This window comes from Pleurodeles waltl, chromosome 2_1, assembly GCF_031143425.1.
Source record: "Pleurodeles waltl isolate 20211129_DDA chromosome 2_1, aPleWal1.hap1.20221129, whole genome shotgun sequence".
NCBI classification, from domain to species: Eukaryota; Metazoa; Chordata; class Amphibia; order Caudata; family Salamandridae; genus Pleurodeles; species Pleurodeles waltl.
The window spans coordinates 583,635,925-583,663,258 of NC_090438.1; the positions used below are offsets into that span (position 1 = coordinate 583,635,925).

The window sequence follows — 27,334 nt, forward strand, 5'->3', positions numbered from 1 at the left end:
AGACTAAGCTCTTGACAAAGGTGGTGCAACAGGGAACTTCCTTCTCAGAACATATGCTCCCATTCACTGATTCCCTTACTGACGTTGTACTGGGTACCTGGTCCAATCCCAACACAGGGGCTTCTGTGAACAGGACGATTGCTTCCCACCATTGCACTGCACCTGGGGACCCAAGTTTCTTAATACAACACCCCACCCCTGAGAACCTGGTCATCCAAGCCTCTACCACCCATGGCACGCTCCCTTCTGCTCTCCCGGATAGGGAATCGAAAAGGTTGGACTCACTTGGGAAGATGATGTTTTCTTCCGCCAGCCTTGCAGAGCTGTCCATCAACACTGCATGCCTTTTGAGCTGTTATTCCCCACACGCTATGGGATATGGTTACGCAAGTCCTGCCACAGGCCCGGGCTGTACTCGCTCAGGCTGTTGTCGATGGGAGAAATGCAACAAAGTTCACAGTTCGTTGTGGACTGGACACAACCAACTCACTAGGCAGAGCAGTTTCTTCAACAGTGGCCCTGAGGTGTCACGCCTTGATGAGGACATCTGGATGTCCAAGCTTCTTTCGTGGACATGCCCTTTGATGGCACCCATCCCTTCGGAGACTAGGCAGACGCGGCGCTTAAGCGCTTCAAGGATTCCTCGGACCTTGCTGCAGCCCCTCATCACCCCATCTGCCTTTCGCCCCTGTAGTGGCTACAGAAGGGGTCCCCAACCACACCTATTCCTGGTCAGCCACTGTGCTGTACGTGCTGCCAAGCCTCTGTGTGCTCAAGGGTGCTGGACCAACCGACCTCATGGGGTCAGGTGGCCAGCAATCTGGTCAGTACAATGCCCCTCTCCCCCTCTGCAGTAGCCTCTAAACCTTCCTAGTCTGACTCACCCCGCCGTTGGCCAGTTGGCAACAGGATTCACCATCACCTACTCCGCTGGCAATCCCTTACATCAGACAGGTGGGTTTTGCAGATAGTCCGAAGGGGCTACTCCCTCCACTTCAAGACCACTCCTCCATCCGTGCCACCATCCTACGATTGGATCACAGAGGATAATTTGTCTCTTCTCCTTAAGGAAGTTATGGCTCTTTTGGCCAAAGGGGCCATGCAGAGGATTCCGGTGCCAGAAGTAGGTTGTGGTTGCTACTCCTGCTACTTTCTGGTATCCAAAAAGGACAAGGGTCTTCTCCCTATCCTAGACCTTTAGTCCCTTAATCTCTTCGTCAAGAAGAAGAAGTTCAAGATGCTCACATTGGCTCAGGTTTTAGCTGTCCTGAATCCATGAGACAGTATGGTGGCGTTGGACTTACAGAACACTTACTTTCATATACCAGTCCTGCCTGCCCACAGACCTTACCTGTGGTTCATGGTAGGCCACAAGCACTTTCAGTTCACCGTGTTCCCTTTTGGCATTACCAGTGCCCCTTGGGTGTTCACCAAGGTGATGGCAGTGGTTGCTGCTCATCTACAGAGATAAGGGGTTTCAGTCTTCCCCTGTCACCACTACTGGCTGCTAAAGGCGGGCTCATTTCAAGCTGTTGTCTCCCACCTCCAGACTGCAGCAGACCTCCTGCATTCGCTGGTGTTCTCTATAAATGAGCTGAAGTCACACCTGGCTCCCTCTCAGATGCTTCCTTTCATCACAGCTGTTTTGGACACAGTGCAGTTTCGGGCCTATCCTCCTGAGCGGCGAGTCCAGGATATTCAGGCTATGATACCAATGTGTCTGCCTCGCCTGGATTTCACTGAGAATGACTGAGGCTTCTAGCCCTCAATGCCTCCTGCATCCTGCTGGGGACACATGCCAGTTGCCGTATGTAGGCTCTGCAGTGGGACCTGAAGTTCCAGTGGGTGCAGCATTAGGGGGATATCTCCGACATGGTCCAGATCTCAGAGGGAACTGCAAAAGATCTGCAGGGGTGGTTAATGAACCGCATTTGGGTCAGAGGCAGATCCCTCTCCCTTCCCCAACCAGATCTGACAGTAGGGACAGATGCGTCACTCCTGGGATTGGGCAGCCACCTGGTAACGATGGAGATCAAAGGCATCTGGTCTCTGGCGGAGACAGGCCTCAACAGCAAACTGTTGGAGCTCCATGTGATCCAGCTTGCATTGAATGCCTTTCTTCTCTCTATCAAGAGAAAGGTGATGCAGGTGTTCATAGACAACACCACTGCCTTGTGGTACTGCTACAAGTGGGGCGGGGTGGGGTTGTGGACCCTTTGTCAAGAGGCTCTGTCCCTCTGGACGTGACTGGAACAGCAGGGCTTGTGCCTGGTAGTTCAGCATCTGGCTTGCTCTCTGAACGTCAGAGCAGACAAACTGAGGCAAACATACCTAACAGATCACAAAAGGCCTCTCCATCCAGAGGTGGCGCAAGGTCTAATACAGCAGTGGGGAGACCCACCCATCCTCCTCATTCTGCGAACAGATTTCTAGTGAAGGGACTCCTCTTTCAGGGTCATAATTTTTACACACCACGTGTCAGTGTTTTACATGGCTCTGCTCTTCTGGCGTGGAAAGTCGTGAAAAGAAACCAACATCAGCGGGTCAGGGTGGCGTCTATATAGGACCCGCAACATCATATCGCGGATGATGCCAACAACGGACACTAAGCCGGTCGACGCCACCTACCAGCACACAGGGGTACATCTCTCAAACGTTCCGGATTCAGTCTGATGCCTGAGGAGAATTCAAAGGTAAGGATCTGCAGCTAGATGTAGTCTCCACCAGATAAAGTGCTACTGAAGTAAGTAACTTGTTCTTCACCATGGAAAATCTTTGAATAATCTTATGTGTATGCATGGGTGAGCTGCAGTTCTTTTTTTTTTCCTTGTCTTTGGATTGGGTGGTTAGTTTTCCATTGTTCAGCCTGAGTAAAATTGCTTTCTTTACATGCACCACAATCGTGGTAGGTAATTAATATGTAATATGTGCACTATTGATGGAAGGGATACAGTTGTGACCAGGTATATGGAACCCCAGTGTCTAGGATTAAGATTTTGTGAAAAGCAGTGCAAAACATTTTGGGTTGGTCACAGCAGATTGTGCAGAACTTGTCCTTCCTACATTTTTTTAATTAGTTATATTTGGTTTCAAATGGTTCTACAGTTTTACCTGAATGTTCTTACTACCCTTGAGTTGGCATGTGTTCTTCTAGCTATAAAACATATCTTTTATTGCACTTTTTGTGTCTGTACCAGGATTTGTTGGTACTTTTAGATTTGCATGCAGTTTTTTCAAAGTTATGTATCCTAATGTTATTTTGAAATCTATAAGATGTTTCTTTTTTTCAATTAGGGCTGGGAGGAAAATGTGGACGCAGCTGTATCACACTTGCTGAAGACATGCCTGTCCAAGAGCTCTAAAGAGCAGGCACTAAGCCTCAGCACACAACTGAGCATGCCCAAAGATACGACGAAACTGAAGAAGCACATCACTCTATTTTGTGACAGACTGGCTAAGGGAGGGCGCCTCTCCTTGACTGCTGACTCCAACACACAGCAAGTCATCATCATGCCAGGTAAAAACACACACTCTTTGATAAAATGCCAGAATAGCACTGTGACACAACCCACCCTTTAACCTGGATGATAAGTACAGGGTAATTTCTTGGGCAAACTTTGTCCCTTAATCAACTTCATATTTTTAGGTCTTGCCTACTAGTTCTTTAAAAATCCCTACATTTTAAGAGGTGAATGAGATGAAATTGTGATCCAAAATAGGAATAAAAGACAAAAAGGCAAGCAAAATAGCTATTCTATGTATTTTCACCAGTTTTTGTAGGTTCAGCTTGGCAGCGCACAGCGCTGTCTGCAAAACATGTATTGAATACAGGCATTTAACCACACCCACTCTTGCCATTCGTGCTTTTTGTGCTTGTCTTAAATGCTTCATTTTCATTGGTGCATTTTGTTAAATGTCCATCCTTTGCGTGCTAAGTTGCTCCCAGGGGATTTCACTAAGAGAACATTTTTGTTGGCCATCAGACTACATTCACGCTTCCTCCGGTTAAAGAGTGTCATGGCCCTTCCTCCCTCCTTGCAGAGGACTTCACCAATTGATCCTTTTTGTTGGCCATCTCTGCCATCTGTTACCTCCTCGCTCGCACTGTAATCCGTTTAACCTGCAGATTGCCAGCCATGCAAAGCTAAATTTATATACAGAACGTAATGGGCAAAAAACGTGATGCATAATTATTAAGTGATATTTGTTACTAATAAACCAGAACAAAAATGGATCAGTTTTAATAGCCATTTCAAAGTAAGGCAACCCGAACAGGATTGGAAACTGAGATTGCAATATTTGTACATCGATGTTCTCCCCCTGAAATAAATGTTCACACTAACTACAACTGAAGCACAAACCTTGCTTTCAGCCAATGGGCCTTCCAGTGGGAAGAACCAGTCTAAATACATTTGCCATTCATCTGCTGCCTGCTCGCCCCGGTAAACCCGTCTGGCAGTTAAATGCCTGACCCCCTGAAATGCAGCCCAATGGTATGCAAGCTGCAGAAAACCTTATCACATGGTTTCTGTTACCAAGTTTGTTGTAGTGCCCCAATCCAGGAACTCCCAGGGATCTAATCTCCATGCCCCGCCTGTCCCCTGGCATGTCACCATCATTGGGGAGCGATCCTAGATTCCCCATGAAAACAAGGGTTCAGTATCCTCTGGGGCTATACTTTGGGAGGCCTACAAGACTGTGATATGGGGCCATCTGATACCCTATAATGTTGGTATGAAGAGGTAGAGAGAATGTGTGGCCCTATAGAGCAAACTAGTGGAATCATAGGCTGTTTTTATAGCTGCCCAAATGCCTGACCTGGCAGCTGAGGTTGAGAAGACCAGGGAGGAATACCAGGTGTTGGCACATCAGAAGGCCAGGGCCTGTTTCCAGGCCAAACAGGGGCAAGTCTTTAAGTTCGGAGACGAGGCCGGAAAGCTATCGGCATGACTTTCAAGCAAGATGAGGGGCAGAGGTGGATAAGGGGTCTAAAGGGCAGTGACAGAGGCCTGGAGGAGAGGCCAGAGGCCATCGCTCAGGTGCTGGCTTTGCACATGCAAAGCATATATAGCTCATATGCTTCCAAGAACGGAGAAGGGACCTCCCAATGTCCACTCTGGCCGAGGAGGACCGTGAAGCCTCAAAGGTGGAGATTTCAAATTCAGAGTTTATGAAAGCCCTCACCCACCAGAAAAAGGTATGGGCCCGGGCCCGAACTGCTTCACACCAGAGTTCTTTAAGTGTATTCGGTTGCAGGTGATACCTCACTTGGAGGAATACTATTGTTGTGCCAAGAGAGAGGGAATGCTTCCGGAGGATCTATGTTTGGCCTTAACTGTCCCAGTCTGTAAGGAAGTGAAGCCAAGGGAGGAGTGCGCATCCTATTGCTTGATATCCGTGATCAATGTGGACACGAAAGTACTGGAGAGGGTGTAGCAAATGCATGTTGCGGATAGTGGAATGCTTGGTGAAAGCAGGCCCGTCAGGCTTTATGCTGCACAGGGCGACGTGATACAACCTCAGTCGGGTATTTGGCTATTTGTTGCATAGTAGGATGATTCAGGAGCCCACAGTGATATTGTCATTGGATGCAAAGAAAGCATTTGACTCCCTAGCATGGTCATACCAGTGGGCAGTAGTAGAGAAGATTAGATTTGGTGGTTTGCTTCTGGGATGGATGAAATTGAAAGACTGAGGGTGAATGGAGTGCTGTCAGAGGATATAAAAGTCAGATGAAGCACAAGGCAGGGATGCACACTTTCCCCACTATTGTTCACATTGGCTTTAGAGCCACTGATTGGGACCCAGCCTGGGACAGCGCGATATCCCTCTATGCGGATGACATTCTCTTGTTTTTGGCAGAGCCCACCTGGTCATTTCAGCTCCAATTTGAGATATTGCAGGTCTAAGGGAAAAAACACTGGGTTGCGCATTAACTGGGGTAAATCGGTGGCATATCCACTGACTAAGTGTTACCTTCTGATGATGGCTTCCCAGTCACATGGGAACAGGAGGGTTTCAAGTACTTGGGTATATACTTTACCAGGAGCGCTTCTTCCTAGCTAACCTGGGGAGGATTCTGGAGAAAGCAAGATATCAGTCACTGGTGCAGTCTCCCACTGCCTTTGCTAGGCAGTGCAACATTGTTTAAGGTTATATATCTCCCCAAGTTCCTATACATCCTCCAGAACACACCATATTCTGTGACAGACAGGTTCTTTAGGCAGGTAGATGAGGTCACAAGAATGCTACTTTGGAATGCCCCCTCTCCGTATAGTCCTAGCATCATTGATAAGGAAGGCCTGAGATGGGGGAGTTGCCTTACCGAATCTCAGGTTGTAGTCCTGGGTGGCCCATATGGTCGTGGTGAATGATGGGTCTTCTCCGTTCAGAATGAGCCCTCTTCAGGCAGACAGATGGGCGATAAACCCAGTGGGGGTACTTGTGATACCTGTATCGGGGAGGGGCGTTGCGGGGCTCGCACCACCGACAACACTGGTGTTTGACATCTGTCAATGGGCTGAGACGCTCATGGGATGGAAGGAGTGGTTTACACTGGCGACTCCCTTTGGGAGGCAGATACACTGAAAAGGCTGAGGAAAATTGAAGAGTGCAAGAAGTGGGATGTGCTGGGTATCGCAGTAGTAGGAGGTGTCTGTAGGGATGACAGGTTGATTGCCTTCCTGGAGCTACAGACCGAATATAAGATGTCGGGCAGTCTCAGATACTTCCACATCTTCAGACCTTGGTGCACTTGTGGGAAATTAAGGCTATAATGTGAAGATCTCAACTAGGATTCCATCTGCTATTTTCATCTCAGACATAAGACCAAAATCTATTGCACCTCTCAGCAAAAACTCCAAGGCACAAAGAAGGCAGATTAGTACTATGGCTACAGAAAACAAAGGCCAAGGAAACCCCATCCTCTGGGGTGAGGAAGGTACATTACAGACCTCCAAAAAGGCTCATAAAATAGTGCATTCTTTCCTAAACGTTCCTCAGAAGGGATATTCTCTGGAGAGTTTAAGAGGAAGATGAAAAAATGGACACACAAGACATCATAGTTCTGCTTGAGACATCATAGAATGTTCTAAGAAGAAAGAAGTCTCTTTGGGACTAGAAGGGCCGCAGTCTGAAGTTTGCACACCATCTCTGAAGATACAATCCCATGACAGTCCTAAATCAAAGCTGAAAATATTGTCGAAAACACATTTAGGATGTTGTGTAGCCATTTTAGTTATAGCTTCATACATGTTATTTTAGCACACTAGGCCTGCCGCTGTGCACTTTAACCTAGATATATTTTATTCAGCTTTGTTTATTATTTTAACAATAGCCACATTTGCGGTCTTGTTTTATTTCTCTCTATCTAGCTGTTCTTTGCCTAGGCCAGCACTGCGTTCTTAAACAAGACATTTCTTTCACTCTGTGCTTTTCTCAAGGCTGCAGTAAGATAGATTGCAGGTAAACGTGGTAACGCTTTGTCTCTGGTATTCATAGAAACATACACATTATTACGAAGGGACATTTTCTCAGAAAATCAGCGTTTTTTAATAAAAATACTTCCCTGTCCCATACATGTTAGAGGGAGATTCCAGCCAGATGACCATGACCGTATGCTGATTGCTGTACGCTTCGCTAAAACTGCTTATGCACACTTCAGGCCTTGGCTCAGGTATGGGGGATGATGTCTTCCCAGGGGAATCCGGAGGGCAGATCTAGGGCTTAACATGTGCTCTAATATTGCCTAGGTAGGAATCAGTCTATTGACTCTACTGTCAATATTGTTCTGGTCATTGCAGTACATACTTTATTATTTAAGATGCAGTTGCTTCATTAAAAACCTTATTGAAACATATACTGCCTCTGATTGTCCTTGTGTACGTGAGACTAATGTAACTGAGAGAAACGGATGCAATCTGAGTGACCACGATTTCCATGAGGAGTCAATTGTGTCATGCGCTCGGCTGCCCAATCATCCCTGCTCTTGGGTAAAGATGAGGCACCTGTAGTCTGTTCAGACTCAGTCTCCCACACCACAGGCGATTCTGCGGCTCAAATCCAGTAGTCTCATTAGAACAATGGAAGCCTACGCGAGAAGGAGATTCTGCTGATGGCTACCCCATCCACAGCGACAACCACCATGTGAACAACAATATCGACAATGGTGACCACATCTATGAACATTCCATCCACAACCATACCGTCGACATCCACATCAGGAGTGAAAGCATTGTTGACTACAGCCCAGTTAAAGAAACCATTAACGACAATACCGTCAACATGCTAATTGACAAAGCAAACCAAGGTCATTTTAATATATGAGAAAGGTCTTCCTATATGCCTTCTTCTAGGACACACATCACCCAGTAAAGTTTCACCATTACCACTACAACATTTACTGAAGACTGAGTATTCCTTCAAAGATGATCCTCTGGTCTTGCTTACAGTCCAGGATGACAAGTATTTCGAGGGAGAATATTATTTTCCAGAACAACCTGACACTCAGCCATTTATGCTCAACCAAGTACTGGTGAAACCAGTGAGGAAAATATGCATATGAACCCTGTGAGAATGAATTTCAGTGCCCGGAGGAATCTGTGATGCTGGTTCCCAGAGCATTAGTAAAAGACCACAGTTTTATACCTACAGATTACTTTGTCATTCTTGGAACCATCTGCCCAATGTCCCATCCAATTGGCGTCATCTGTGTCACAACCTCAAACGCAGCCATTGACGCCTCACACCCTACGATTGGTATCTTCTCCATTAGTCCAACAATGCCTCCTAAATCTGTTAACTCTGCTCCTCGATCCTCTTGTCACTCAGCACATGAGAATATGTACTCTGATTAGGACCAAGAGGAAGGTGGATTTCTGATGATGTTCCTCAAGATGCAGGTTCCTTAAAGGGAGAATTGTGTGGCACCATTATCAGCTCGGGCTAGTTCCTCCTGCTGCAAGTGTTCCCCCAGGCGACACTGGCTCTCATTGGGTTCTAGATCTAGTGTGGAAAGGGCACACCATAGAATTAGACAAAGTGCCTCCTCAAATCCACCTCAAAGGAGCCTCTTTTAGCCCCTTCGACTATATAATTGTTGGAGGTATTAGCTACTTCTAATCTTACTCCCAATGAAACACAAGTTTCCAATCAGTTTTTTACTAATAAGAATGAATTTAGGCAAATTGAGACTGATTCCCTAACTATGGCAGGTAAACACATTTATGGAGAAACAATCACAATTTGCATGGTTACACTTCAAGAAATCCTTCATTTACTAAATAAAGGAGAGTATATGGCATGTTTAGATCTCCTAGATGCATATTTCCACATATGAGATTCAAAGTGGCCAGTCCCTATTACCATTACCAGTTCAGAGTCCTATTGTTTGGTCTCAGATAGGCACCACATATTTTCACAAAGTACATGGCCCTAATGGCAACTTATCTGAGTAGATGAGGCCACTTATTATTACCTTATCTTACTGATTGATTAGCGAAAACTGTACAAAAGTTTGCCTACAGCTCATCAACATCCTCTGTTTAAAACTCAACAAAGGCACGTCTTCCCTAAAACTGAGCAAGAAAATAATATTTCTTGAAGCAGCTCTAGATATAGAAAAATGCAATGCCTTACCATCCAGGGAGAGAGTAAAGAAAATATTCAGTCTTGACCACAAGCTCCTAAAAAGTGTGTTTCATTAAGCCTCAGCAAATCATTCCTAGGATTAATTTCTTCTTGCATCCCCTTGATTCCACATTATCATTTTCATATAAGACTATTCCAGGAGGAATTAGACAATCATTAGGCACAGGCCTAAGATTCATTTGATGACATATTCAGAGTCACACCCAGAATGAAAGACACAATACCATGGTGGACTCAAGAAAGGAATGTGTTGGCTGGTCTAACTTTCCTCATTCAAACACCCAGAATCATTATGACTACTAGTGCATTGTTCGAAGGCTGGGATGCTGATCTCTAGAATTTGGAGGCCAGTGGAAGATTGACATCACAAGAGTCCCAGCTAGATGTCAACCTTTTTGAATTGAGAGCGGTTGCATTCGGCCGTAAGTACTTTCTTCCAAGGACTACAGTTTCTTCAGTACTGGTATGCACAAAGAACACAATGATCATATACTTCATCAACAAACAAGGAGGAACAAAATCACACCTAATTTCTGTGGAAGCACAGAAACTTTTGAAGTGGAAAATCCACTATCAGATTACACTGAGAGCAGAACATTTGCCAGGAGTCAGCGACCAGTGAGCCAACACTCTAAGCAGAATATAGAAGGAATGGGAAGTAAATAAACATCACTTGAGAACCGTTTTCTATCCGTGGGGAACACCAAACCTGGACTTTTTTACGACCGACCAAACCCACAGATGCCTATTCTGTGCAAGCAAAATTCCTCAGAAGAGGTTGTGGACAAATACCTTCCTGATAGCATGGTCAGGAATTGTTGATTATGCCTTTCCATTGCTTCTCATGTTACCAAGGGATCTGAACAAAATGAAATGAGAACCGTGCCGTTCCATATTAATAGCACCTTTGTTGCCCAGATAATACTGCTACACAGAGCTACTTCTCCTTACAGAGCAGATCCACATTCTCACCAGGACAGTAGCCAAACTCTTAACTCTGCACAGAGGCCAGATTTTTCACCCACACTCAAAATCTCTCAATTTATCGGCTTGGCACCTGAACACAATGAGTACTATCTCATAAATATTCTGAAAGTTTGCAGAGTAATACTCGCCAAAGCCAGAACAGAATTGACAAATAGAACATACAAAGCCAAACTGAAACACTTTTGTCTATGGTGCTCCCATCACAACATCCATCAAATATCTTCTCTACCTGAACAGCTTCTTCTATACTTGTAACACTTATCATATTCAGACCTCTTGCATGCTTTAACCAAAATCCATTTAGTGGCAATTTCACGATTCAGAAGGTCAGCTAACGAGTTTTCATTATGGTCAAATAGAATTATTAAAGAATTCCTCAAGGGCGTATTCAGAGTCTATTCTCCTATAAGAAATCCTCCAATGTCAAGGCAACTTAACACAATTTTGTCTCAATTAATGAAAAGTCATTTTGAGCCTATTCACAAGGCAGTTTTGAAATATTTAACTCGGAAGACAGCTAAGTTAGCATTGATTTCACCCAGAAGAGCAAGCAAAACCAAAGAATCAAACTTTCAGTTCTGAGAAGACAGTGTAATTTTGAGGACAAAACGATTTTTAATTCCGAAAGCACCATCAGGCTTTCACCAGTGGTGCTAAAGACCTTTTCCCAGAATGCTGATATATCTTATAGAAACTTCTAACTGCAGATTCCTCACCTTGTGAATTTCCCCAGGTGTCAGACTGGATCTGGAAACTTTCATAGAAGTTCCCTCATGCGTTCAAAGGTGACACCATGTGGCTCCGGGTCGGGTGCGTCCCGCCTTAGACATGATGTTGAGCCACTATTTATGCGCACATTGGCACGCTGATGTCAGTTCCTTTCTTTCCACACCTACCAGTGTGAATCCAGAGCTCTTGAATCCTGTCACTCCTGACAGATCTTTTCCCTCCTGTTTCTTCAGTGTGCAGACAATGCCACCTGCTAAAACAACAGGGTTTAAACCGTGTTGTGACTGTCACTCGCAGATGTCAGTGATGGACTCCCACACAGTCTGTCTATGGTGTCTCTGATCCAAACACAACTTAGTGTTGTGTCTGTGCAGCGCATAAATAAACATAGAAGCCATCCATGACTGAGGGAGCCAAACTAGTGGTCTCCGCACTCCTGAAGTCAGACAAGTTCTCACGGTCGAATTCGAAGCTGTAGTGGTTCTGGTTGAAATCAAGGGCACCGATTCACTCCAATGTCTGAGACCCCTTTCCGTGACTGGTCATCTTTGCGGTCACGGGACTCAGGTAAGTCGAGGAAGTCTCACAGGAAGCATAAAAACATCTATCCATGGGCCTCCTTCATCCCCCACTCTCACCACTCAGAGTCATGTAACTCCCTTAGCACCTCTAAGCTACAGGATCATTCCTCCCCATGCCCCTCAGGAACCAGTCTTAAACCCAGCCCATTAAACGGACAGCAATGCCACAGCAGCTTCAACAAATGAGTGCAGAAATGGACTACAGTTTTTGTGCAGCACCAGATCCCTCTGGAGTGCCTTTGGGCCCCACAGATCCAAAGGGACCTCTGGTCAGTCTGCTGTCCACAGATCTGTCCTCAACGTTGACTGAACCCTTCAACCTTGCCTTGAGGCTGACTTTGTTCCCGGATGTAACTCCACCTAATCCAGTCCCAGTGCCGTCCAGGGCTCCAGACTGTGCACCATACATGGCGCAACAATTGCTGCAGCAACAGACTCGACCAGCGCACAAATCTACGCCAATCTCTACATCACCTGAGCCGGAAGTGTAACCGATTGTCCGGTCAGATTTGGAGACCCACGCTATACCACCTATACCTAGACCATGAGCCCATTCTGAACCAGACTGTGCTCCACATTATGAATTGGGCACTCGTGATGAGGATGACAATGAACAGTATGATGAAGACAATATCTTTGAACTCCAAAATGGCAGTGGTCTAGACACTTCCCATACATTGACCTCTCCTCACCAAACCCTGCCATGGCTACTTTAGAGTCTGCATCTTCGACACAGTGATTCGAAGGGTAGCTGAGACACTTGACCTTATCCTGGAAGTCAAAAGTACCCTTCCTACGGAGGCTCTTAGCCCTGCTTAATCTACTCAGGAGCCTTTGCTCCACTTTATTGAGGCCTTGACTGATGCGCTGGTGGTCACCTAGCAAAACCAGGATCCAGCTCTATGATTAATAGACAGGTGGCGAGGCAGTATAAACCAGCTCCTAGGGATCTGGACTTCAAATTGCACCATCTCACCCCAGAGAGCCTTGTTGTCCAGACATAAACGAGCGCTTGAACCTCAGTGGATTCCCTACCACCCCACCTGACAGGAAATAAAAAAGAATGGATATTTTTGCCAAACGAATGTTCTCCTCCACCGACCCCGCCCTCAGGTCGGTAAACACCATATGGCTCCTGGCCCAGTATTGACACACGTTTTGGACAAAGTGCCGGATATCTTGCCAGTGGTCTCAGATGACGTCTGTCAGACTTCAAAAGTTGATCTTGGATGGACAAGGCCACTGACTGCTCTCTGGGCCTAGCTCTGGTTGGTAGTTCCCACAGCAGCAGCAGCACTTTTAAAGCTTCGGTAGGGATTACCTTCTGAGGCAGAGATAGTATCTGTCCCACGAACAACAGGCCCCTGAACTCCTTTTGAGGTCTAGGCTGATGATTGGGCCAACAACGTCCAGACTCCCAGGAACAATGAGCTAACCAACCCTCAGCCCCTCCACGCTCAGCCGCAGCAAAACTGCTTTAACTTGTCCTGGGTGTGGCACACAATCAATCAGTAGGGGGTCGCATCACCTCAACTTCCCTTGCTTAAGGAACATCACTTCTGATAAATTGGTGCTCCCTATCGTTCCGCATGGATACTGTAGGAAGTTGGCTCTGTATGTGCTATTTCAAAGTAAGGAATAGCATGCACAGAGTCCAAGGGTTCCCCTTAGAGGTAAAATAGTGGTAAAAAGAGATAATACTAATGCTCTATTTTGTGGTAGTGTGGTCGAGCAGTAGGCTTATCCAAGGAGTAGTGTTAAGCATTTGCTGTACATACACATAGACAATAAATGAGGTACACACACTCAGAGACAAATCCAGCCAATAGGTTTTGTATAGAAAAATATCTTTTCTTAGTTTATTTTTAAGAACCACAGGTTCAAATTTAACATGTAATATCTTGTTTGAAAGGTATTGCAGGTAAGTACATTAGGAACTTTGAATCATTTCAATTGCATGTATACTTTTCAAGTTATTCACAAATAGCTATTTTAAAAGTGGACACAGTGCAATTTTCACAGTTCCTGGGGGAGGTAAGTTTTTGTTAGTTTTACCAGGTAAGTAAGACACTTACAGGGTTCAGTTCTTGGTCCAAGGTAGCCCACCGTTGGGGGTTCAGAGCAACCCCAAAGTTACCACACCAGCAGCTCAGGGCCGGTCAGGTGCAGAGTTCAAAGTGGTGCCCAAAACGCATAGGCTTCAATGGAGAGAAGGGGGTGCCCCGGTTCCAGTCTGCCAGCAGGTAAGTACCCGCGTCTTCGGAGGGCAGACCAGGGGGGTTTTGTAGGGCACCGGGGGGGACACAAGCTCACACAGAAATTTCACCCTCAGCGGCGCGGGGGCGGCCGGGTGCAGTGTTAGAACAAGCGTTGGGTTCGCAATGGAAGTCAATGAGAGATCAAGGGATCTCTTCAGCGCTGCAGGCAGGCAAGGGGGGGCTTCCTCGGGGAAACCTCCACTTGGGCAAGGGAGAGGGACTCCTGGGGGTCACTTCTGCAGTGAAAGTCCGGTCCTTCAGGTCCTGGGGGCTGCGGGTGCAGGGTCTTTTCCAGGCGTCGGGACTTAGGTTTCAGAGAGTCGCGGTCAGGGGAAGCCTCGGGATTCCCTCTGCAGGCGGCGCTGTGGGGGCTCAGGGGGGACAGGTTTTGGTACTCACAGTCGTAGAGTAGTCCGGGGGTCCTCCCTGAGGTGTTGGTTCTCCACCAGCCGAGTCGGGGTCGCCGGGTGCAGTGTTGCAAGTCTCACGCTTCTTGCGGGGAGATTGCAGGGTTCTTTAAAGCTGCTCCTTTGGATAAAGTTGCAGTCTTTTTGGAGCAGGTCCGCTGTCCTCGGGAGTTTCTTGTCGTCGTCGAAGCAGGGCAGTCCTCAGAGGATTCAGAGGTCGCTGGTCCCTTTGGAAGGCGTCGCTGGAGCAGAGTTCTTTGGAAGGCAGGAGACAGGCCGGTGAGTTTCTGGAGCCAAGGCAGTTGTTGTCTTCTGGTCTTCCTCTGCAGGGGTTTTCAGCTAGGCAGTCCTTCTTCTTGTTGTTGCAGGAATCTAATTTTTCTAGGGTTCAGGGTAGCCCTTAAATACTAAATTTAAGGGCGTGTTTAGGTCTGGGGGGTTAGTAGCCAATGGCTACTAGCCCTGAGGGTGGGTACACCCTCTTTGTGCCTCCTCCCAAGGGGAGGGGGTCACAATCCTAACCCTATTGGGGGAATCCTCCATCTGCAAGATGGAGGATTTCTAAAAGTTAGAGTCACCTCAGCTCAGGACACCTTAGGGGCTGTCCTGACTGGCCAGTGACTCCTCCTTGTTGCTTTCTTTGTTCCCTCCAGCCTTGCCGCCAAAAGTGGGGGCCGTGGCCGGAGGGGGCGGGCAACTCCACTAAGCTGGAGTGCCCTGCTGGGCTGTGACAAAGGGGTGAGCCTTTGAGGCTCACCGCCAGGTGTTACAGCTCCTGCCTGGGGGAGGTGTTAGCATCTCCACCCAGTGCAGGCTTTGTTACTGGCCTCAGAGTGACAAAGGCACTCTCCCCATGGGGCCAGCAACATGTCTCTAGTGTGGCAGGCTGCTGGAACCAGTCAGCCTACACAGATAGTTGGTTAAGTTTCAGGGGGCACCTCTAAGGTGCCCTCTGTGGTGTATTTTACAATAAAATGTACACTGGCATCAGTGTGCATTTATTGTGCTGAGAAGTTTGATACCAAACTTCCCAGTTTTCAGTGTAGCCATTATGGTGCTGTGGAGTTCGTGTAAAACAGACTCCCAGACCATATACTCTTATGGCTACCCTGCACTTACAATGTCTAAGGTTTTGCTTGGACACTGTAGGGGCACAGTGCTCATGCACTGGTACCCTCACCTGAGGTATAGTGCACCCTGCCTTAGGGCTGTAAGGCCTGCTAGAGGGGTGTCTTACCTATACTGCATAGGCAGTGAGAGGCTGGCATGGCACCCTGAGGGGAGTGCCATGTCGACTTACTCATTTTGTTCTCACTAGCACACACAGGCTTGTAAGCAGTGTGTCTGTGCTGAGTGAGGGGTCTCTAGGGTGGCATAATACATGCTGCAGCCCTTAGAGACCTTCCCTGGCATCAGGGCCCTTGGTACCAGAGGTACCAGTTACAAGGGACTTATCTGGATGCCAGGGTGTGCCAATTGTGGAAACAATGGTACATTTTAGGTGAAAGAACACTGGTGCTGGGGCCTGGTTAGCAGGGTCCCAGCACACTTCTCAGTCAAGTCAGCATCAGTATCAGGCAAAAAGTGGTGGGTAACTGCAACAGGGAGCCATTTCTTTACAGATACTTCCTACACTTTCTGTCCTGCTCCCTAGATAGGCCACCCACACCACAACTACTAGCAGTGGACCACTTGTTCATGCTCCATGGATACGTTCAAGCTCTCTATGCCAAGGGACAAATATAGAGGGTGGTGGCATCAGAAATGGTGACTGGTTGTTACTCCTGTTACTTTCTGATGTTGAAGGACAGAGGCCACCGTTCTATCCTAGACCTTTGCACTCTGAACTTCTTCATCTGGAAGGGCAAGTTCAAAATGTTCACCCAAGCCCAAGTTTCGAAATCCATGAATCCAGGAGACTAGATGGTAACGCTGGACTTGCAGGACGCACATTTTCACATCCCCGTCATGCAGTCCCACAGATGTTACCTGCCGTTTCAGGTGGCCCAAGAGCAGTTTCAGTTCACCGTGTCCTTTATCCTTACCAGTTCTCTTTGGGTGTTCACAAAGGTGTTAGCGGTATTTGCAGCTCATCTTCACAGGTCAGGAATACAAGTTTATAGTTTTACGACTAGTCACTGAAGGCCGGCTTGCCTCAAACAGTTGTAAATCACCTCAAGACAATGGCCAACCTGGTGACATTGTTGGGGTTTTCCATCAACATGCTGAAGTCACACCTGACTCCTTCACAATGGCTCCCCTTAATCTAAGCCATCCTTGATACAGTGCTTTTCTGAGCTATCCCTCTGTCTCAACGAGTTCAGGACATTTGGGCTATGATCCCAGTGTTTCAACCTGTAGCCTGGGTCTGTCCTCAGAATTCTTGGCCTCCTGTGTCCTGCTTGTGGACTGCGCCAGGTGGCACATGCAAACTCTGGAGTAGAATCTTAAGTCTTAATTCACTCAGAACCACGGCAATCTGTCAGACTTCATACACTAGTCGAAGGAGATTATGACAGACCTTCATTGCTAGCTGCTCAGTCACACTTGGGCTGGCGGCAGATCCCTCTCTCTACTCCATCCTAAAAGTGGAGATCAGAGGACTCTGACCTCCAGCAGAAGCTTGCTTCCAAATCAGCTTGTTAGTGTTGCAAGTGATTCCTTTGTCACTGAAAGCGTTCCCCTCGACCATCAAGGAGGCGTGGGTACAGATGCTCATAGACAACATGACTGCCATTTGGTGCTGCAGCAAGCAGGGTGGAGTGCAGTTGTGGGCTCTGTGCCAGGAGGCTGTAAGTCTCTGGAAGTGGTTGAACACTCAGGGCATATCCCTGATCAAACAACACAAAGCGGGGTCTTTGAACACCAGGGAAGATGAACTCTGCTGCCATTGCCTCGTGGATCACTAATGGCAGTTAGACTTGGAGATGACATAGGGCATCTTCTACCAACGAGAAGAACACTGGCTCTATCTAATCCCTACCACAGAAAATCCACAGTGTCAAAGCTTTTACGTGTTAGAGTTCCCAAGATAATCCTCTCTACAAGATGCTTCCATCTACCCTGAAGCTCAGGACTTCTGTATGCCTTCCTACCCCTCCCTCTCCTGACCAGAGTACTGAAAATGATCAGGAGAGACCTGCCCAATCCATCCTAGAGGCTCTGGACTGGTGGAGGAAAATGTGCTACCTAGATATTCTGGCTAAGTGCAGATATCCTCTGATCAGGCTGCCCCTTCAGGAGAACCTCCTGTCGCAACAGAGACATACCCTGCACCTGAGCCTGCACAACCTACATCTCCAAGCCTGGAGATTGAGCAGCAGCAGTTGATGGGTTTCAGTCTTCCTCTCAAAGTGGGTGATGTGATTTTGACTGCCAGTCATCCATCAACCATATTGATTTATGCAGGACAATGGGAAATCTTGATTGTCAAGTGCTCTTCCCTTGACATACACCCCCTGAAAGCACAGCTATTGTATGTTCTCCTGTTTTATTTGTCATTGTCCCAGCAAGGTTTTGCTGTGGCAACAGGCCTTCTTGTGTTTACCTGACCACCCATCCCTCTTAAAGTCACCTGTTGTGACGCGTTTTTCATGGGGATGGTGCATATGATCCTGCCAACTCCCTTCCTCATACCGCAGTGAGGCCGTAATTTGGTGTTCACCTAATTGATGTGCACTCCCTTCTGTTGCTATCTTTGTTTTCTTAACATCAAGACAGCATTCCTTTTTGGCTTAACATCGGCCAGATAGTGAGAAAACTCCAGGCATTGCCTGTGGTTGTACCATATACATCTTTCTTCCTGGACCTCTGTCCTCTGGACAAAAATGGCTTTCCTGCCCAACGCAGTCACACTCCTGTATAGGGTAATCCACCACCTTGCCTTATTTCTATGCCCCACCCCACCACTCCAAGGAGGAATAATGGCCTCATCACCTGGACCCTAAACAGGCACTTAGCCTAAATCAGAGATTTCCGACAGGATGATTAACTTTTCATTGATTTACTGGGGCTAGGAAAGGCAAAGGGGTGCAAAAGAGGACCATCTCAAGATGGATTGGACTATGCATCAAGATTTTCAATGGGCCACCAACCAAGAAGCAGCCCCCAGAAGGCTTGAACGCTTACTCCAGTGGAGTGAAGGCTGCTACCACTGTGCTGGTGCACGTTATGCCAGTCATGGACATTTGCCAGGCTGCTACCTGGGTGTCCCTCCAGAACAGGGGTCTCCAACCTTTTCTGTAAAAAGAGCTACATAGATTGACTGAAAATCATCATGAACTACGATTATCATTGGTGTTGTAATAACAACCATAAAAAACAAGATTACATTAGTGACCTTCACATATAAGACCTTCACGTAGTGATCACCTCAGTTCATCAGGCACACTGTTGCCAGTGGTAAAGTAAACAAGCATTTTCAATGCAATGGGTCTCGCATTTGCTCGAGTTAGAGCTATTAGCGTTGTAAACTCCTAACCGGACTTTTCTTGCCACATAAATTGAAAATGAAAAGTAATAAAGTTTCACATCAACAAGCCGATTCAAAGCGCCACGGCATCAGCGTGAAGGAGCATACAAAAGGAAAAATAAGTTTGCTCGCAATCAAGCATATCGGAAAAGGTGCAATTAGCCATGTAACAGGGGCGATGTCCAAGGTGGTAACTAAACCGCCCCAAGGTGGGGACAAACGAAAAACATTTACCAACAAAAATAAAGGATTTTTGAAGGGCAAGCCCATGAATGAGTGATAGTGATGAGCATGCAGTGGGTGTGGTTAAAAGCCCAGATGCATACCAATGTGTCAGAAAAGACGTGCTTCTGCGCTGCTATGCTCGACCTAAAATGGTGTTGTCAATGTGAAATACCTCGTTTGATAATACATAAGAGACATAGCTGCAATGAATCACTCAATAAATAGGTTTAATAATATTCTATAAATTCAACCATTTTCTCTAAACATCAGATATGAGTTCTGAAAATACACCTTTACATCTTGAATATACACATTTAAATTTGGATATACTATATTAATGCAGGGGGCTACCTGGGTTTGGGAGATGAGCTGAAGTTTCCCCAAGTGTGCCTCAAAAAAGCATCAGATCTGTAGTTTGGGAGGCTGCTCAACTATACTCAAAATGAAGAAATATGGGATCACCCCAGGGCAAAGAGAACACTAGTGGGGATAGTACAGCCATACAGTTTGCGGTATCCCTTTAAGGGGAGTTGCTTGAACTGGATCCATATCTTCCATTGTGTTACTCCTCTGTTCACAGTGTCGATGGCAGAGCTCTGGATAGTGCAGATTGAAGTAGGGATGTCTCCTGTGCTTGCTTGGGATGTTTCTGTTGAATTCTGGTCCGCCCCCGCGCTCCGTATTCCATGAGCCACTGTGTCCAGAGAGTCTTTTCCAGCTGCCAACCAAGGAGCATATCTCTGCATTATGGTTTGTTTTTGTAATGTATAGAAATACTGCTTCCAGTGTGGCCTAGTGCCTGCACTGCTTTATAATAACGTGTAGGAGTACGAGTAATCATAAACGGTTTTAGATATGTTTGCATGATTTTCCTAATCACTGTGCCGTTCTGAAGTGTGGCTGTAGCCGATTAAGCAGCTTAGCAACTGTACAGCTGGTAGACATTATTCGGGTGCTGGTTTTATTCTGACAGTGAACCGTTTAACTCACGAACCAATCAAATGACGTTATGCCTTCACCCAGTTAGTGCAGATCCTTGATATTGAAGGAGGCTAGTCCGTTGTCTAACCTATCACAACAAACCATGTGGATGTCATTCGAACAGTGACATGCTCTTGAATAACAATACATTCGATGTTACAAGTGTGCTTGTTTGGGGAAGACAAGTTGTCTCTCGCAGGTGGCTAAACTCGCGTTTCTGTAGACAGTCATGGGCTTCAGCCATTGTGCTCCCTCCCTTGTGCTCTTCGGCACCTTCTTACAACTTGACGTCTCTGACTCCGTTCCACCTTCTGCTGACCAAACTGGCCATCGTGGTTTGTTCTTTCAGCAGCTAAAATGGAGACTTCCTCGAGCGATGCCAAGAAGCCTCATTCTCGCTGGTTATCAAAGCCAGATGTGCATTGTTCTTGCGGCCTTGTTTGTTGACGTTTGCTGCGTCTGGCCATGTGATAATTTTCTGGAATCTCGGGTGGATTTTGTGTGCACACCAGGCTTCCTGGATTCAAGCAAAGAAAATAAATCTCACCAGATTATTTTGGAGACCCTCTAATTCTGTCAAGTACGTTATCCATGAAATATTGTTTGAATTCTTTTCTGGATATCGCTGCCTGTGATACAGTTGAAAATAAGATTTCATCACAGTGTGGCTGCGACTTTGGTATGCTTTTACATAGGTCTTGAAAGATTAGAAGAATGCAAGAATGTGGTCAGACCTTATGGTTTGCCCGCTCTCACGTGTAGCACTAATGTCTTAAGTTACCTTAAACTTTACAAACTATGTGACACCATAGAACAAGTAGGGTTACATTTCACAAAACCAACATTCTTCATTCATGCCAGCTGGTGCCTGCGTGCGTTGTTAGATGGGGAGTAATTCTACATTGGTTTGGCACAAAATGAGAGACGTTTTTATTCTAAGCTGTGGATTCACATTCCACAAAGATTGTTATAACCCACAACCTCAGTCATCTGACTCGTTTAGTTAAGGTATCCTTGTTGTAACTACTTGTTGTTTCACAAGCACCCCTTGTGGTTGACAGCTTCTCAATAATCTGAATCGAAATTGTGAAATCGTGGCTCGAACGTTGTCAAAGACGACAGGGTCAGCGCTTAATTTGTAAGAGAATATGTGCGGGGGCAAAGTTTACTCTACAGCCCAGGTTGGATTGCTGCGTTGTACTGAGTTCATCTATGCCTCTTTAATCCACCACCAGAAACTCCCTGCCTCTTTATCTCACTCTTACAGGTTCTTTTTCACCCCTTCTTTCTTACATCTTTCTCTTCCTCCTTCTTGTGCTTTTCTCTCTCTTGCTCTGAAACAGTCAGTTAAGTTTGCACCCACAAGGACAGAAGGGAAAAGAGAGCGAGAGTGAGACATTATGACAAAAAGGGTGGTTGAAAATAATTCTACTTACCAGTAATCTTCATTACTCTGAATACCCATTTTTAAGACCATTACTTATACCAGAGCACATTTCTGCAACCAGAAACCACAGCTGCTTTTGGTGCAAATCACAAATATTTAATGCAAAAACTAGGAGTGCATACTTGGTCAGGACTTAATGTGTGCTAGTACTCTGGAGGTGAATGAATGTGTGATAGCTGTCTGAAGGCAGACAGAAGAACAAGAAGTATAGTGGGTTCATTCCTCCTTTATTGCTGGTATGTTAAGAGGAGCATTGAATGGAGGAAGTAGGGCATGGTTCTTTTTCATTTTGGTTGACCTTAGGTAGGTCACTTGGTGTCTGGGTGGAGTTAAGGCACCATACTTAGTAAGTATTGATATGAGAAATGGTTTGAAAGGTAATGAAGGGAGACCGAAATTGGACGTAAGTGTGCATTGTGTAATTATCACAGAGATTTTTGTCCAAGCCACATCTGTTTTATTTGTTAGTATATCAATATGTATGAAACAATTCACAGAGCTGAGTCCTATAAGCGTATATATTCCATGAAGTTTTCAAATGTAAATGACGTGTTATCCTTATCCGCAGGATACAGTCCACAAATACTGTCAAACAACTTCAGTACTTTCAGCAAGTTCTAAATTGTTTCTTTTTATACAGTGCCACTTTGCATGCAATAACTTCTAATTTTGGTCTTCTCTTCATAAGTATGGCATAAGCGTCCAAGATTGCAAAGTGCTGCTAGCTAAAAACCAAAAAACAAAAAACAAACACAAGACTGGCTGAAAGTGTCACGCATGAAATAGAGCCATAAATCAGGTTTCCTGAAGCTCTTAGGAAGCCTGTGAGTACGACCTTGGCGGAGGGGATTTCTCCGTCACAAATGTGACGGATGTCCCGTCCGCCGTATTACAAGTTCCATAGGATATAATGAAACTTGTAATATGGCAGGGTATCCATCACGTATGTGAAGGAGTAATCCCCTCCGCCAGGGTCGTAATCGGGCCCTAAGATATTCAGTGCCCAGGAATATATCAAAGATCCTATTTCATTTAAGTTTATTTCTGCATAAGGAGCTGAGCATTTTAACCCTTAATCCCCTTTGACACAAAAGAAACTGAAGACCTTTGTGATAATTATAATAGTACTGCTTTTTACATCAGAGCCAAATAAAAAAAATGACAAAGCCCTATTACTAAATGCAATGCCAAGCAGTTCTGTGGACACTGGCATGGAGAATTTGTCAGGCATTCCACATAAGGTTCTTGCCTCTAGAATTGAACCTAAGCATCTCAACGCTATCTCTGACACCAAGGATGGAGGTGTCAGACGTAGTGGTCTAGGGTATCAAGTGCACAGAGAAGAACAAACATATCACAGCTCTGATCATTCAAGAGATCTGGGTGGACAATGATTAGCATATTTTTTATGTGGTAGTTTTAGATCTAGAGAGTAGCATGAAATAGAGCAGACATGATCTGTGAACATGAGTTAACACATTGTATGCATGTGTCCTAAGAAGTTTCGAGCTGTGAGAGCAATAAAGAATAAACATTTAAACATGAACTTAATCTTACATATTGCTGCAATCCTATCATCAATACAGATTACATAACAGCAATATTCTAGGTATTCTCAGCCTTCATAAAGCACAAAGTGTACAGGCTCCTAATATGACAACACCACCCCAATCCTGCCACTACTCACCAGTATCACCACTTTGACATATAGGGCCTGATTATGACCTTGGCGGATGGGATACTCTGTCACAAACGTGACGGATATCCCGTCCGCCGTATTACAACTTCCATTATATGCTATGGAACTTGTAAAATGGCGGAAAGGATATTTGTCACGTTTGTGACAGAGTATCCCATCTGCCAAGGTCGTAATCAGGCCCATAGTATTTCTCTGCCTATTAGTCTTGGTCCAAAGAGGATGACCACAAGGTTGGGCGACTCAGGTCGTTTAACATTAATGAGATACATTGCAGGTGGGGAGGGGCATTTAGACTATTTTGCCTTGCAATGTTAACAGCATATTGCTCCTCTCCTTGATATTCACTCCCACCCACCTCTGTCTTTGTAAGTGAGTAAGTACATGGGTCTCCACAGTGGTCCATTTCTTTAGTTCTTGTAGGCAATTAGGTATAGTGGGAGGCAAATGAGGCTTCCATTGTATCCCATTGACATGCTTACCAGTAAGTAATGCTAAGTCTACAAATCTAAACACATGCTTCCCATTGTTCAGCCTTTTAAACCAACCCAAAAGGCAGATCGCCATGGTGCTATCCAGTCCATTACCTGTGATGTCTTGCAGGACTTCTATCAGAGTGGACCGATATTGGCTTGTAACTGGGCAGTGCCGTAGCATATTGCAGAAATCTGCATCATTAGTGTTGCATCTCTGGCAGGGCAATGTTTTAGCTATGCGCTTTGGAAAAGTAAGTATGATGCAGGTAAATGAGTTGGATGTACTGAAAGCGTGGGCTCCTGTTTACTGTTCTAGTGCATGCAAGAATCTGCCCCTCTTGTTAATCTGATATGGAGTTGCCACTCCCAGGTAAACGTAAGAGCAGCCGTAGGGAGACAGAAAGAAGGAGCCAGCTCCTAATGCAAGTTCGTTATCACTTTGCACTGTATACCATGTATCACTGTTGTAGATAGTTTCTCAGTCAGACAGTCAAGAAACTTTATTTCGGCCACAGTGGCCATAAAAGCTCATAGCAGCAATAAAGAAGTACACAAGGTTATATTGAATATACACAGTACATTTAACTAAATGAAAATAATAAGCGTGAATTCATACATTCTTACTAAAACCATTATACAGATAAAAGCTTTCCTCTAACAATCCAACTAGCCCCAAGGAACTTGGCAAGAGCACTCACTAATGTCGAGCGAGTGTCTGAGCTGAGAATTCGAAGAGCTATGTCAAACCTGTGTACTCCCAGCAGTCTACAAGCCGGGGCCAACCATTTCCTGCAAGAAGTAGCATATTCAGGGCAGACAAATAATACATGAGGGAGGTTTTCAATAGGTGCTTTGCAAGCTGGGCAGTTGGTTGTTTCTTCATATGACCAGCGACTGGTAAGTGATCTTAGTGGCAAGGTGCCTATGCGGAACTGGAAGTACAATTTCCTTTCTCTAGGCACCGTGATTATGTCCCAGAAGGCCTCGTATTTGCACGTCTCTTATAGGTTGGCAAATTGACATGTTAGTGTGGAGTGACGTGCAACCCCCAGATCTTCAGAGTCTACCATTTGCCAATACAATTTTTTTGAGGTCGATTTTTGATGGAAAGGAGGCAGTAGTTGGAGAGTCCCAGAGTTCTCTAAGCCCACGCGAATAAAGTTCCCCCCTGATGTGTCTGAGCCAGGGGATACTATGAGAGTGGTCAGCGTCTAAAATGACCTGCAGGGCTACAGTGAAGGAAGCAAGCTCTGCGGTAGTCCAAAGACGCCACCAGTACAAGAGGGGACGTAGGTGGGCCGTGTGGCCAATGCGTTTCATACCTAGGTCCTTAAAAAGGGCGAACAGTGGAGTGCTTTATGGGAGGGACACGAGATTTCTTAGGAAATTATTTTTAGAGATTGTTATTTCTTGGGCTTTGGCACAGCCCCATTGTTCAGCCCCGTAAAGAGCCAAGCTCACAGCCTTGGCTTCATATATCTGGATTGTAGGGCATATTGGTTTGATGTGCGAGACATTAAAATCCGTTATTAAAACCCCTGTTGTTTGCTTTAGTTTTAGTGCCTGCTTTGCAATATGTGATTTCCAGGACATTTTTCCAGTTAACATTAGGCCCAGGTAACTAAATGTGCCCACCTTTCCAAGTGGGGTACCCTTGAGGATAAACTTCCCTCTGAAGGATCTGTGGGGATTGAGCATCATTAATTTAGTTTTGGAGGCATTGATTTCAAGTCCCCATGTGGAACAAAATTCCTCAAAGCACATGAGGAATTTCCGTAATCCGCGTAGGGTCTTGGATATCAGTAGTGTATCATCTGCAAAGAGCAAGACTGGAATTTTTTGTGTGCCTATCGATGGTGTATCAGCCTCCACTCTGAGTAGAGAGGGGACAATATCATTAAAGTACAAAGAACAAGGTGGGGGCTAGGACATACCCTTGCCGTACACCCCTTGACACCTGGATTCTGTCAGTTAGCTGTCCCTTGTCATCCCACCTGACACGTGCATATTTACCTTCATGAAGCTGAATTAATAGTGCAAGAATGTGCTTGGGGATTCCCGGTAGGGAAAGAACTTCCCACAACTTGTTACGGGTTACTAGATCGAATGCAGATTTCAGGTCTACAAAGGCAACATACAGATTCCCTTTGCCAATGAAAACTGTATTCCAGAATAAAAGCAAAAACCTGAGGGCTTGCTCAATGGTGGACAGTTTGTCAGCATTCAAAGGTTCAGAAGTGCCCACTCTCCATACGCTTTAATTATGTCAATTAGGGTATTATAATTCAGGAATTGTCTTTCACTGACACCATAATTGTCCAGTAGGACCTGGAGTGTAACCAGTGTGCAGTCAGTAAATCCCCTAGTGATGTGAAATTGTGCTCAGTCCAACTCTGGGTAGAAATAAGTCTGTGCTCTTGTCTCCATTTGTGGCATCGTCATAATGAGAGATCTGGATAGTGTGGGGGAATAGGACCCAACCTGTGGCTGCGTCTACGCAACACATCCTGACCATGAGCATAGACTTGGAGTATTTAATCCCTGGTGTATGCATTTCACATGTGACCCGAAGTAAGTCAGCCTGCTGTGATGCTTAGCAGATCTGTGTGTTCAGGGTCCACTTCCCCCACTGACAATCGTGCCAACCACACAAATTAGGCCACTAAGTAAAATACCTCCAGGTTTGGTAGTCCCATCCCTCCTTCATCTTACGGCCATATTTCTTTAGTCATGGAGATGCGTCATTTCTGTTGGCCCAAACAAGAAAGACCTATGATCTCTATAAAAAAAAAACAAAAAAAAAACTCCGGGACAATCAGTGGAATACTAGAGTAAAGCAATCTAGGTAGCATAATCATTTTAATTAATGCCGCTCTGTCCTTTTCAGAGATTGGTAGCTTCGCCCACAGTGGTGGTCATTGTCGTATCCGAGAGACACATTTATCTTGGCAGTCTTATCAGTTTGTCATCTTATGATATAGCTGGTCACCCAGGTATTTAGAAGTCTCCCATTCCTACCTCAGGGAGCTTCTAATGTATGATGGGCAGTCAAGTGCACCTAGCGGTCACAGAAGAAACAAACACAATTCTTGCAGTTAATGTTGAGACCAGACATGTCCCCTGAGTTCAGATAAAATCTCAGTCAGTTAAGGGAGGATTGTTCCCAGGTCCCTGAGAAATAATAAGGCATCATCTGCATACCAAACTGCAAAATGTATCTTAATGTGTATGTTAATACCCACTCATACTCTTTCATAGGGATCAAACACACCAGTGGTTTCAGTGCTAACACAAACTAGTGGACATCCTTGATGAATACCCCTACCTGTTTGCCATCTTTCGGAATACACCTTGCCTGTACGGACCTTCAGCAGCATTTGTACATATATCAATATACCAATAATTTTACTTATCACAGCAGGTTACCA

The 27,334-nt window shown here is 45.6% G+C and overlaps 1 protein-coding gene across 4 annotated transcripts in view; it reads left to right on the forward strand.

Annotated features, from left to right (window-relative positions):
• BBS9 (Bardet-Biedl syndrome 9) overlaps positions 1 to 27,334 on the forward strand; it is a 1,749,160-nt gene that overhangs the window by 1,314,172 nt on the left and 407,654 nt on the right. For all 4 annotated transcript variants that reach the window (XM_069215484.1, XM_069215483.1, XM_069215485.1 and 1 more), the window contains one exon: positions 3,295 to 3,517. In XM_069215484.1, the coding sequence (XP_069071585.1) occupies positions 3,295 to 3,517 (223 nt within the window). The remainder of the gene's footprint in view (positions 1 to 3,294; positions 3,518 to 27,334) is intronic.